We start from the raw sequence: 13,938 nt of genomic DNA, 5'->3' as shown, positions 1-13,938 counted from the left end.
TCACGGACAGTCAGAGCGGCACAGACCAGCTGGACGCCGTCCTGAAGCCACCTCCTCACCTGAGCGATGTCGTCCTTGTACAGGCCCCTCTTCAGACGGACCCAGGACTTGGGCTTCAGGTTGGTGACCTCCTTGACCACCTTCAGCACGTCCGTCATCTCTTTGATGGGAACCATCTGCTGGTTCCAGAAGCCCATCCTCAGGTTGCCGATGCCCTCGATGGCCGCTTTGACGTGCGTCTGCTTGTAGGACTCCACGTAGATGTAGCCTTTGACGTGGTCGGGCGCCACCACCGACTTGATCTGCAGCGGCTGAAGGAGGTCACATGAAGATTAGTGTTTCTGATCAGTAAACATGAGCAGACATGAGTTACCAGCTTCAGTATCTGCAGTAGAACCTTCAATCCCAGATTTGTGATCCATAAAAACCGTCTTACTGTGTCAGTGAACTGGTAGGCGATGAACTTCCTCATCAGAGCGATGGCGGTCGCCCTCTCCTCGCCGATCTACACGGAGAGAAATGACGTTTTAATCAGACCCGATGAGTAACAAACTTCTGGAAGCTGAAAGCGAAAACGTCAGATTCATTAAACAACGTGTCAAAGTCAAGGCCCGGGGGCCGGATCCGGCCCTCCAAGTAATTCTATCCGGCCCTCCAGATCATTATATTTTATTGTTATTATTGACCCGATGTTATCTTGAGCTCATTTCTAACTTGTATAATTTTAACAAAATATATTTTTATGGAGAGTAAAATATTGAAAGTTATTTAAGGTTTAAGTTGATTTATTCTGGAATAATATTCCTGTCTTTTTATTGTTCAGAATTATGTTAAAAAGTTACAGTTTTAACATTTTAAAAATTGTCATTCTGCAGCTTTTTGGACTATTTTGACATTTACTAAGATTTTTCAGGCTATTTTGGAGTTTATCTAATATTTCAGCTACATGCTAGCTGTTTTGGCTAACCTTAGTTTTTTTGTTTTTTTTTCTTACTTTAGCATCTTCAGCTATCAGCACTACCATCTTCAGCGTTCAAATTCATCTTCCAGCATTCACACTAGCATGATCACAGGTAATGCTATATATCTAGTTCATAATTAGGTTAATCAGTTACAGTTTTAAAGTTTCAAAAATGTAGTTTCAGAGTGTTCCATAAATATTTATCCTGTTCGTCCTGTGACCTCAGACATGTTTGGATGTTGGCCCTTTGAACGATTGAGTTTGACACTCCGGCACTAAACCGACTTCAGGTCTTAGGAAAGTCATGGAGGAAACCGGCTCCAAACGGCAGCTGTAAAACGGGTGACTTTCAAAATAAAAGCATGGCCTGCTTCCTCTCACGTTGTGATTATTGGGAAAAATCTTGACATCAGACGTGCGTTTACACACCTTACACTTGACCGTCCACAGGTTGGGGTCTCTGGTGAGAGAAAGAAGAGCAGGTGTAAAAAACTGGGTTTACAGGTGTCTCCCAGCTGATTGGTGGATGAGCGTTCACCTACTTGACACCAGGAAGCAGCTGCTGCTGAGTGATGTCATCAGAAAGCTCCTCAGTGCCGCCATAGTAACTGCACAGAACAGATTTTAGTCACGTTCTCATCAAACTCCAGAAAAGACAAAAGAGTTTTGATTTTATTAATAACATTGGAAGCTTTCATAAAGACTTTGGTGATCTCCTGGCTGTATGTCAGTGAGCTACGACCAGAATGAAACCATGGATGGGTTATTTTTATGGCTGATACTGATAACCGTTATTTCTATTTTTTTTTCTGCGGTTCTGAGGAAATCGCAGATCCAGCGAGGCGTCGTCACTTACTGCTCTCCCGCTGAAGACTTGGCGTACTTCTTCATGTAGTATTCTCCCAGAGCCTCCTCTCTGGAGTCCCTGAAACACAGCAACACATCAGTCAGCGGATCAGTCGGAGATGTTTGGGTTCCAGACACAAACAGAGGAGTAGACGTCGACCCAAACGGGTTTTTCAGGACCAGCACCAACTATTAATAGGCAAGAAGACAGACGACCGATATTTGGAGCCAACATTCATTTGAAATGTAATTATTGGCATCAACATTTAGAATAATAAAAAAGACCAATAGTTTGTTTTGTTTTACAAAAAACAAATACATAAAAGTCAATAAATAGCTCCTAAAATTGCAGGGAGTAAAGTTATCATAAGATTTATTTTAAGTGAAATAAGTCTCTGAGTTCTCATAATAAAGTAAAACTTCACCATAGATGAAATGACTTATCTTTGTGATGAGGAGAAATAAAAACAAGAAGTGCAGGGAGTAACAGGACTTATAATAATGTCAAATAAAAGGAAAATAAATGAACAGATCCCTGAAGTTTTATCACATAAATTAAACAGATAAATGTAATTAGAGAAAAACATGACTGTTAAATCTTCAGTCGTTCCAGGTAATCATCTGACTATCGAGACAAAATTTATTTTAAAAATGTTTTCTGTTAATGGGAGAATAAAACCACACAAAATAACCAGCTCAATAATATTGACATCCAGATAAATGTCAAAATAACAAACGTCCGCGCCGATATTCAGTCGACCTGCAGACGGCTGAGGCTGATCTTCAGCGCGGTGAACATAAACCTTCACTGAAGGTTTTCCCATGAGAGAAACAACCACTAAGCCCGTTACCTCCAGAGGTTCTGCAGCCGTCTGGATCCAGAATGATCGTCTTCCAGAACCACGCGGCCCAGGTTAGACACTGAGGAGTCGAGGAGCGTTTAATGATGAAGAAACGGTGAAACCTCGTTGGATTTTGGCTAAAACACAGAAAGGAGTCTTACCTTCAGCCTCTTCTGCTCCGGACCAACCAGTGAGGAAGAGGAGGGCCGACGGGGACCAGAGGAAGGAGAAAAACAACAAAATACAGGTGAGAGGAGGAAGAGGAGAGCATGGAGGAGCAGGGCATTCAGGCAGCAGCAACACAAAGCATGATGGGAAAAATTAAACAGAAAGACGAGGTGATTAATGGTGGAGGGGCGTGGAGACGATGGAGAGCTGGACGAGGACGCCTCAGTAGAAACACTGCTCTTCTTCATCAGTTCAGACTCTTCTTTACAGTTTAACGGATTCTCTCTGTGTTAACAGCTGAAGATGAAGAGGAACCAGGAGAACCAGGAGCCAAAAACTGGTTCTGAGTCCAGACGGATTCTCTCCTTCTAAGCTGGTTTCAGTTCAGACAAAAACAGCTGCTCCAGGAGACCAGAGGTTTCTGCCCTTGTGGTCGTCCTGGATTTGATCAGACAAAGTCTTCAGTCGTTCTGAAATTAAGCCTCATTAGACCCGTTAGATGACTCGGTCCTACAGGTTCTGTGGAACCAGCTGACCACCAGAACAGGGAGAGTTCATGTTTGGTGGAAGAGGCAGAACAGTGAATCCAGCTCAGGAGAAGTTAAAAACCACCAACAGGTCAGTGAAATGTGGGCGTCGTCTTTCTGATTTTAAACCACAGAGATACCAAACAGAAGTTCTGATCCGAGGAGTTTTAGATGACCTTCTTCACTCAGACCATCACGGAGAAGTTTGAGGAGAACATTTAGTCGTAGGCGTACAGCATCATTTCTTGAAACTTTAATTAAAAACAAACTTCAGGAACTTTGATGACAGAAACACGTTCAGAGACTTCCTGACTGAATATTTCTGTTGGGTTCTTCAACAGTCACGATGAGGAGGGCCAGCACCGGGGATGCACGGATAACGGATCCCTGCATCACAGCTCTCTGTGATAGGCTGCCACCGTTAGGAGACTAATCGACTATTATAATAGTCCATTAGGGGTTATTTTATATTAGATGGAGTCAGAGTTTAGTAAAGTTGAACGTTCAGCACCAAAAAATGCACTTCTTTTAAATTTGAGTTAATGAGACCAAAACTTTATCTTTTGTGAAGAATAGTTCCTTTGTTTAAGAAGATAATCTCATTTAATGGATGTTTAGTCATCATTCACACTATAGTGATCCTCCTGCTCCTTTCTCTACGGTTTTAACACGTAAAAACTCAATCACATTTTCAGTGATTTTAGCTATCTTGCATGAAAACATTCAGCTTGTTCAGGACGTTACTGCTTGTACTTTTGGTATTCATAAACTTTATAGTTTTTGAAATATTGAGCAAAATACGCCCCAAAGGAAATTGAATGAGAAAGTCTTCAAAGTTCAACATTTTAAGAAGATTAACATCAAACCTTTAAATATATTCATGTCTTTATCTGTTATAGTCATTTTCAAAAAATTAGAGTTTAGCTTCTATTTTAGCAACAGGCTAACGTTTTTGGCTAATTTTGTTTATTAAGGAGTTTTGGGCTATTTTGGAGTTTAGCCGGTATTTAAGCAGCGAGCTAGCTTTTTCTGGCTAGCTTGGCATCTATGAGGTCTGTTTGGGCTAATCCTGAGTTCAGCTCATATTTAAGCAACACACTAAATACTTTTGTAAAATTAGCATTTATCAATAATTTTTTCACAATTTTATTACAAATTTAGGTCACCATCGGCGCTCTTTCATAGTAAATTTCCAGTCTTCTAACAAATTTAACATTTTGCAAACAGCTTTTGCATTTTCAGCAAAAGTCAATTGCGTCACCATTTTCAACAAAAAGCTTCAGCATCTTTAGCAACTACTTTCAGCATAAAGCCTTCACACTAGTAATTTCATGGGTAATGTAACTTCTCTAGTTTAATCTCACTTTAATCCCAGAAGCTAATGAAGCACAAAGGCTGCAAGATTCATTAAAAGTTTAATAAACCATCATCTTTATCGACTTTATTTTTAGTTAGTTTAAAGTTAATGATGGTTAACATCTGTGCTTCACATCTACAGTACTTTGGACGACCCGATTAGTCGACTTTTACAATAATCATCTGTGGCAGCTCTAATCTGTGAGCAGTTTCCTGAAGCACCAACATCCACTCAGATCCTGATGCTGTTCTGACTTCCACCTGAGAACTTTGTCTCAGCAGCTGGAACAGAAACCAGCTTCAAACAGGTTTTGGTTTGGTGTTCTGAACCCTCAAACCGTGCATCCCCAGTGAGGCCGGTGTGGGACGAGGGGACGGATGTTTAATGGATTCAGAGGCAGAAACAGGATTACCGTTAGCTGAGCGCCACCATCATGGCGGCGAGGAACAGAGAGAGAGTGCAGTCAGAACACATCACAGCAGCAAACAAACATCACACTGCGGTTCTCTTCCTGAATCGGGTCCAGTTCAAACCAGTCGGGCTGGGTATCCATAACAACTTCCAGATATGATTCAATTTTGATTTCTTTGTTTTTTTCATTCTTTTGATTCTCTCAATTCATTTCGATTTTGAGTTTACAAATTTAGACACATTTGTTCAGAAATACATTAATAATCTACTATACGTTTTGAATATGTAGTATTTATCATAATGAAATTGTTAATAGCATTGTGTTACATGGATTCTCAAACGGAGAAGCTCTAGCAGAAATTGCACACAAAATGTAAAGTGTTAAGAAAAAAACATAATTATTTGCAAATGAAAATATTTAATATTTGCTTTTAGAAACTCTCCATTGCTTTCATTTTTTTACGTTTGCAAACTTATCCTTTTTTGCATTCCTAAAATATTTTTGCACTTGCAAAGTTTTATTGTTGCTTTCAAAAACATTTTTTGAAAACTTTTATTTCAGCTTTAAAAAATATATTTTTTGCATTTTTTAACTTTTTCTGCTATCAAAAAACAATTTTGCATTTGAAAAAATATGTTTTGCTGTCACAAAATATTTCTGCATTTTCAAACTTTTTTCGCTAAAAAAATATTTTTACATTTGAAAACTTTTATTTTGCTTTCAAAAAATTTTTTATTTTGCGTTTGCAAACTTTTTCGCTTTCAAAAATAGTTTGTTTGTGTTTGAAACTTTTTTCTTCCTTTAAGAAAATATTTTACGTTTCAAACTTTTTCTTAACTTTCAAAAATATGTCTGCATTACCAAACTTCTTTTTTTGGTTTCAAAAACATTTTTTTAATTTCAAAAATACTTTTTGCATTTGAAATGTATTTTTGCTTTCAAATAATATTTCTGCGATTGCAGCACAAATGTTTTAGATGTTTTGTGTCTCATCTCACTTTCGCCTTCTTTAATTTTGCGTTGTTATGTGTAACGTTATGCCATCCTGCTGATTTGCAAAATATTTTCAAAAGCAAAAAAAAAGTTCTTGAAACCAAATATTAAATATCTTTATTTGCAAATTATGAATTTAATGAATTCTTAACACTTTGTTTGCATTTTAGAAAATGTTGATTTCAAATCAGAGACTTTTGTTTAAAATATTGTGGCACAATAATCACTCCATACAGACTGATCCAAATCGATTACATCAATCCAGTCCTACAAACCAACCAACTGAAATCCTCTGAGGACCAAAAGTCCTCCCAGCTGTAAAACACACACCTGTTCACACAATCGCTGCTGCTAACAGGCTCACAGAAACACTTTCTTTATGAAAGCAACATTCCTCACGACAGACACACAAAGTTACACACAAAACTGGTTCCACGGACCTTTAAACTCACAACAATGAACTGAAATGAGCCATAAAATCTGGATGTTCAGTCAGCCGAAGAGAAAGATGGAACTGATGGAGCTAATCTGATTTTTCAGAACAAAAATCAAAATCCTGCAGGAGACGAGAAAACAAAAAACGAAGCCGAATGAGGAGGAACCAGCTCCAGAACCTGAAAAACTCTACAGAGAACCCGGACCGCTTCACCTGGACTAGTCAGCCGCAAAACCAGATTGAGGACGGAGTTAAAGGCCTTCGTCGGATCTGCTGCGGGTGTTTTCTATGAGGTGGATCCGATTCTACTGAAACTTTTACCAAAGTGTCATCGATCCTCACAAGTTTCAGCAAACACACTTTTGTCTTGAATTTTGTCAATATTTGACTTCTTTTAGCACATCAGCCCAGATCAGAGAGGATCAGTGGCGGTCCTCCACAGCCTCACTTTCATCTCAAACGTTCATTCAGAGCGACGGATCTCACCTTTCTCCAGAATGTCTTCACTTTCATCCGCCCAGTGATCCTCTTCATCATCCTCATCGTCCACATCTGCAGACACGCAGGAGGACAAAGTTAAGCTCCGCCCTCAACAGCAGCAGCAAGTGCACCATGAAGCTCCGCCCCACCAGCTTCATCCAGGATGAACCCTCCGTGCTTTGGCTTCTTCCTGGGGCGGTCATCATCCTCGTCCTCTTCCTCCTCTTCGTCATAATCGTCCTCATCATCCAGGTCCTCCCCCTCCTCCTCGGCTACTTTGTCGCTGCCCACAGGGCTGTTCGTCTCCTCCTGATGACCAAATGTTTATGAAAATTACTGAAATATTCTAAAATGACGAAATAAAAATCCATTAAGATTCATGAAAAATGAAAAACTCAAAAATACAAACTGCACAAATGCAAGAATGTTTTAGTTTCTACAAGCTGTTTGGAAAAAAAATATTTCCTCTGTAAATCTGTTGTTCCTAGACTCTAAACCTGGTAACTCATTGTTTAATAATTAGAAATAGAATTTTCTGGTTCTGGGTCTTTGAAACTTGATTACATCACTGATATTAATGATCCTTTATAACCTGAATCTGTTTTTGTAGTATTAATATTTGATGTTAAATCCTGAACCAGATATTGATAATTCATGTAGATAAAACGGTCGAGTCGGGGTGGGATTATATAAGTTCGTTTCCTTCCACTCCCTTTCAAGCGATCTACTTGTGATTTATTGTGCGATATGTTATTTCATGTATTATGACCTGATTCATTCATTCATTCATTCAGAATAAAATCCTTTAAAAAGATCAGCTGTCTGTAACATTTCCCAACAGTTTTCCCTCCTTTACTGAGCTGTTAAAAAACTTCACACAGATGTATATGTGTATGTTTCACAGCTGAGAACGTTCCCTCTATGAATTACAGCGCCAAAAAATAAAAGAACATTCTCTAAATGCAGCACTATGATTGTAAGTTGTTGTCATTAGAGAAAATGAAGATCTCAATAATATGTCATAGAATGACAGCCTCACAACTTAGAGTCATTCTCTGATCGATTTGATTTCTTATATGTTAGTAACAAGAAATCAGAAGAAGTGAAACTGAAGAAACTACCACAACCACTTGAACCGTTAGTGACAAATCCGTGTTAACAGAGTTACAGGTCAGTAAATAGCTTTAGAATTAACCATACCATGAAAAAACAACTTTTTAACTTTTAAGTCACGTGTCAAAGTCAAGGCCCGGGGGCCGGATCCGGCCCTCTAGGTAATTCTATCCGGCCCTCCAGATCATTTTATTTTATTGTTATTAATGACCCGATGTTATCTTGGGCTCATTTCTAACTTGTATAATTTTGACCAAATATATTTTTATGAAGAGTAAATTATTGAAAGTAATTTATGGTTTAAGTTGATTTATTCTGGAATAATATTCCTGTCTTTTTATTATTCATAATTATGTTAAAAAGTTACAGTTTTAAAGTTTTAAAAATGTATTTTTAGAGCGTTCAATAAATGTTTATCCTGTTCGACCCGCGACCTAACGTGTGTTTTGGATTTTGGCCTCCTGTGTGATTGAGTTTGACATCCCATCATCTATATGGTTATAGTTTACTCTGAAAGACTTAAGAAAATCATGGCATGGCCTTGGGCTGTGGATCATTGCTTAGGTGGTGATTCGATTCACGAATCGAACCACAATTCTTACTTTTTAATATAATCTTTATTCGGCCCCAGATAATACTTTACTACGTACACTCTATTATATTTATAAAGATCATAAATCAATGATCTTGGACGTTGCAAATATTCGTACTCAAATTTTCGGGAGCAGATTGCGAGTATTCGAGCCCCCAGATACTCGTTACAGTCCTAGTATGGCCCCTTTAAGGAAACTTGTGATGAAGACATTCTGATTCAAGAACTGGATGATGCAACCACAGGTTTGATAGATAAATCTCCACACTTTTGAGAATATCTTGAAAAATTCATGTTTTTGCTTTTAAAGACATCACATGACAATCACATGATTCACTTCCAGAGAATGGGAAACAGGGCGTCATTATTCTTACTCCCAAACCTGGAAGAGATGACCAAATTCTGGACAACCACTGACTCATTTCTTTCTTAGACCGTGATTACAAATTATGACGTGTATATAAAAACACTAAAAGAGAGCTAAAAGATGTCATTAGTGAGACACAAATGTGTTTATTGAGAAAAAGATCAATCCACAATACCATTAGACTGGTTCAGGATTTATCAGACTGCAGACTGGATTTAGGATCGAGGTTTCTGTCTCATTTTGGACTTTAACAAGGCATTTGATATTCTAGAACACACATTCATTTTCAGAGATATAAGCTCTTTTGGCTTTGGGTCAAACATCTGTTAGAATGTTTTTATAACAGTACAAAAAGCTCAGTCACCCTCCCTTATGGGACTTCTCCACATTTCACTAATAAGAGGTGTAAAACAAGAATGCAACATCTTCTCTATTGGGAACTGAAATGATGAACACCAATAAAAAAAATGTAAACATAAAAAAATCAGAAGGTTTGCTGAAGAAGTGGTAATTAATCAACTAGTCCATAACAACATAAGTATCTCACAAGTTTGGAACAAATTCTCAACATTGTTGAGTTAACTAAGAGATTTTCCAAAGCATCAGGGTTAACATTAGGTCTACAAAATTGTGATTTATTTGTAATACATGAAAAGGCTACAATATTCCCATCAAATCTTCAATGAGACGTTTTCCTTAAGTTTTTAATTAAAGTTTTGAAGAGAGGAAACAGACGGGCGCCACCGCCCGCGCAGCCGCAGTCTGACCGGGCTCTACATCCCTGTTTACCCGGTTAGCCCCGCGAGCCGTTAGCTTACCTCATTCTCCTCCGCCTCTTCGGCCTCTCCGTCGCTGCTGCGCTCGCTCTGGTTGTCGGAGAAGTCGCTGTCCTCGCTGTCAGACATGCTGCGGCTGTGAATTAATCGCATTACCGCAGAAATTAAGAAAACCACCCGGAGGAAGTCGACGTTTGAACTTAAATTCAGACCGAACACAGAAATAAGCTAAACTAGGATCCAGCCTAGCGAAGCATGCTAACAGACTTCCCGCAAGTAAAAACTAGAAGAATTCGCAGATATTACATTTAAATAGATTTTTTTAAGTGCATCTAGTTGCTATTTACCTTTTAGAATATAACAGAACCAGTTATATCCAGTTATTTGACGCTTGGCAAATTTTTTAGTCTTATTTTGGTTACCAAGATGCCCGACGCATTCCCACAGAACCGCGAGACTTCAGTACTGATTCAATTCACGCGAGATTTGAAGTAAACGATAGTTTATTATCCAGGAACTTCACTCCGTTAAAAAATAAAATAAAGACCAAACACGTTTTACACACGTCTGACATGTCAGAAATTCTGTGTGAACTGTAGCCAAAATATGTTAATAATCATAATCGGTTTACATACAGTTTGATTCACAGCCTATCTACGATTTTATTATGAATATTTTTTTTGTTTTCTTTTAATGGAATACTCAACATTGCGTTATTGAAACCTGTTGGATTGTTTAAAGCCCATAACGACAATTTTTGTCAATAAAATACTAAAACTTGGAACATTTAGAGTGTAAAATCAAAAATCAGGAATTAAAAATAATATCTAATAAAAACATAAAAAATCTTGTGCTTTAAAAATCACATTTTATTTTGGAGATGTAGGGTAAAATAAAGAAAAAAATGATCGATAAGTTCAATTCAGACTATATTGCGACATACTTCATTAATTTAACTAAAATTATTTTTAAAAGTCGTGTTACATTTACTTAAAAAAAGACTATAGTTGAGCTCAGAGTGATACATCTGTCTTTAAACACATCTTTGTCACGTTCCAAAACTGCTGTACGTCCCTCAAAAATCAGCCAATCGCGTTCGCCCTCGTGAGGAAGTGGCGGAGTGCGCATGTCGGGTCAGCTGAAGGTTTGAAAACACGTCCAGAAGCCTCGCTGCCCGAGTCCGGCGTGGATTTTTGGGGCGGCGGCATGAACAGCGTCGGGGAGGCATGCACCGAGCTGAAGCGGGAGTACGACCAGTGCTTCAACCGCTGGTTCGCCGAGAAGTTCCTGAAGGGCGACCGGAGCGGCGACCCGTGCACGGAGACCTTCCGCCGGTACCAGCGCTGCGTGCAGAAGGCCATCAAGGAGAAGGACATCCCGGTGGACGGCGTGGAGTTCATGGGCCCCAACAAGGACAAGCCTGAGAGCTGATGGAGGGAGGGCCTCACCGGGAACGAACGGGACTCCCCCTCCACCACCACCAGGGGCCGCGAGCACGCGCAGGCATGGGCCGTGAGAAGTGACGTCACAGAGCCGGCCTCTTCTCTGCAGCCGGCTTGTTGGGGCAAACGTCTGCCCCTCTGAGTGGCTTCTTTCAAACTGTCGGCAACTTTTTGAGGCGATCAAAGTTCTGATCCGGATCCTGGATGGACCAGACCCGCAGAGACATGGATCCCGCCCTTCCAGCTGCTGTCAATGCTCCTGCTTTTTTCTGTTGGTGTTTCATAAACGCAGAAGAACAGATATGAAATAGTCTCTGTTTCTGAATCGGATCAGTTCATCTTTTCTGGGGTTTTAATGGGGAAACTGGATTTAAAAGTTCATTTTATTTGTTTCAATACTTTAAGCAACACTTTTAGTTTTATTTCAAACAATGTTCTGTTTTTCCTGTATTATACGCAACAGGCAAAATATTAGCAAAGTTGAAATATCTTAAGAAACTTTATTGATCCATTAAAAAAAACAAAATAGGGAAAAGTAAATAAAGTATTTATAGTTTTCCCGTCAGGATTTGTTTTTTCCCAGAGTCTTGTCTTGTAGGCTCTCAGGCTCTGTCATTGGCTGATATTTAGCCAGCCTCTTCTCAGTTCTGCACATAAACATTTTTTAATTTTACTGGACATAACGAGGTGTTGACGTCACCCACCTCCGGCCCTCGTGAAATCTGGCCAGAGCCTCGTCCGTCACTTCCTTACACGTCTACCGCCATACTGGAACTCGTTCACCGTGATTGGTCCAAGTCGGTCTGAGTCACATGTTTAGAGGAACTACTGTCCCCAATCAGGAGTGGGATTATTCAAAGTCCACACTTTCACTGAAAACAAGCTCGGAGGAAGCTGTCAATCAAATGTTGGAGGCGGGACCAGCGAGCACCACATGCTTTCACTGAGGCATCTGATTGGTCAGTTTATAACTTGAAAAACTTGTGATAAAGGAATATCTTTCAAAAAAAATTAGGATCATAAAGAAGAGGAACTGATCGAGCAAGATTTGTTATTCTGACAACTAAAATGACAGAGTAATAACTATAGAAGTCTGTGGGACTTTGGTCTTTTTGCGACCGGCAGGTACTTCCTGTTTGGAACACAAGGGTGGGAGGGGCTTCTATGTCCACAGTTTCTACGTTCTATGGTTCTGCAGCGGGTCCACCTCTGAACAGATCAACATGTGGGCTCTGGAGGGACGCCATTATCATGATTTAGAATTTTTTAAACTTTAAAAGATTAAATCTAAAGAATTTGGTCAGAATAAGTGAACGACTTGACCCCAAAACATGAAAAAATCTTTCATGAATCGGAATAGAGCTAAGACTGACAAAACCTGAACCGAGATTCACCAGATTTACACCACTTTGACTTGTCATACTGAATCTCTTCCAACTTTGAGTCCATGCGCTAGCAGGGCATAGGCGGCCAAGGCGGGCGCCATCTGGTGGAGGGGGGCTAAATTGCAATGAGTTTTTTTTTTCTACAGGTTTACACATCACTCATTTTGTGTAAAATGTAAAAAAACGTAATAATTAAACATAAATACAATTAACATAAAAACAGAAATGAAATAAAAACAAATAATAAAAATAAAATAAGACCAAATAAGGTTTTAGGATTGGGTACTGACAGTCCAGCGGGCTAAGAGCACATACAAGAACTCGGGTTTTTGAACGTAGTCTTAGATTACTTTACCCCAGTGGCGGGCCGTGTATTTCACACCTAGGCCTTCAGTAGTGCTCCATCTGAATCAATCCAACCCTCAATAACTATTTTATGGCAATAAAACTTCTACTGCAGGTACAGCTGCCACACACACACCAAAAGCATCAACAATAACCTGATAAAATTTCAATATTATGTAGGGAGATAGCAAAATTTTACTCACCAAAAATCCAGATTATTTAAACACAAAATCCATCCTTTCTATCCTCAAGAAGATTTCAATCACTCTGTCGTGCAGAATCCATGCGTTTCGCAGATGGAAAGTGTTCCGTGGCTGTGATAAGCTGGAAAATGTTCTGGTATTCCTGAAGCCTCTTGTGGTCCAGGAGGGAGACAAACATCAGTTTTTGTGATTATGAAATCTGGTCTGTGTCTGGAAAATAATATTGTCGGTAGTGCGCGCGAGGATTTTGCGCTGCACGCGCCCGCGGTGCGTTCAGGGGCCTCGTAGATTTCCTCGTATCAGCTTCTCTCCGGCTCAACCAACGGAGTCACGGAACTCCTTTACCCGTGCCAGACGAAACTGTGCCACAACTTTACCCAGACATTCATTTTCCACCAAAAATCAGACGATGAGACGCTTTCCACTGGTAACATCTTCAAACCTGACACGCCGCTCCTCGGCACCTGTGTCCGGCACATAACGCAGAACCAGAGCGAGCTGCGAGCTGTCCAATCAAAGCTCGTGAAAATTATGACGTTTCCGTGCGCCTGCTAGCTGGCCTTCGTATCGGCTACTCCAAATCTGATTGGTTGAAGCAACAGTTTGGTCGACAATTATTTTATGCTACAGGGCCCACTGAACTGATTGTGAAGGCCTCCGGGCAGATTTCTTTGACCCTAGCAACAAATGGTG

At 39.8% G+C, this 13,938-nt stretch overlaps 2 protein-coding genes across 2 annotated transcripts; one reads left to right on the top strand and one right to left on the bottom strand.

The window, feature by feature from the left end:
* Nucleotides 1–59: 59 nt before the first annotated feature.
* LOC112140146 (transcription elongation factor SPT5) lies at nt 60–10,658 on the bottom strand (the record flags this gene model as incomplete). Its single annotated transcript, XM_036211112.1, is given in 12 exon segments — nt 60–311; nt 437–505; nt 1,391–1,421; nt 1,504–1,569; nt 1,818–1,886; nt 2,659–2,728; nt 2,811–2,822; nt 5,114–5,119; nt 7,029–7,094; nt 7,172–7,331; nt 9,913–10,006; nt 10,218–10,658. Coding segments are annotated over 11 exon segments (888 nt in total), but the record flags the coding sequence as incomplete, so codon positions are not given.
* Nucleotides 10,659–10,774: 116 nt separating this feature from the next.
* Nucleotides 10,775–11,620, top strand: triap1 (TP53 regulated inhibitor of apoptosis 1). Its single transcript, XM_024263031.2, has one exon. It carries the CDS (start codon nt 11,077–11,079, stop codon nt 11,299–11,301), a length of 225 nt encoding a protein of 74 aa, XP_024118799.1. The 5' UTR covers nt 10,775–11,076; the 3' UTR covers nt 11,302–11,620.
* The last annotated feature ends 2,318 nt before the right edge of the window (nt 11,621–13,938 follow it).

This window comes from Oryzias melastigma, unplaced genomic scaffold (genome assembly GCF_002922805.2).
Source record: "Oryzias melastigma strain HK-1 unplaced genomic scaffold, ASM292280v2 sc00575, whole genome shotgun sequence".
NCBI lineage: Eukaryota > Metazoa > Chordata > Actinopteri > Beloniformes > Adrianichthyidae > Oryzias > Oryzias melastigma.
The sequence above is the reverse complement of the archived record's forward strand: the minus strand, read 5'-3'. Positions and strand labels throughout refer to the sequence as shown.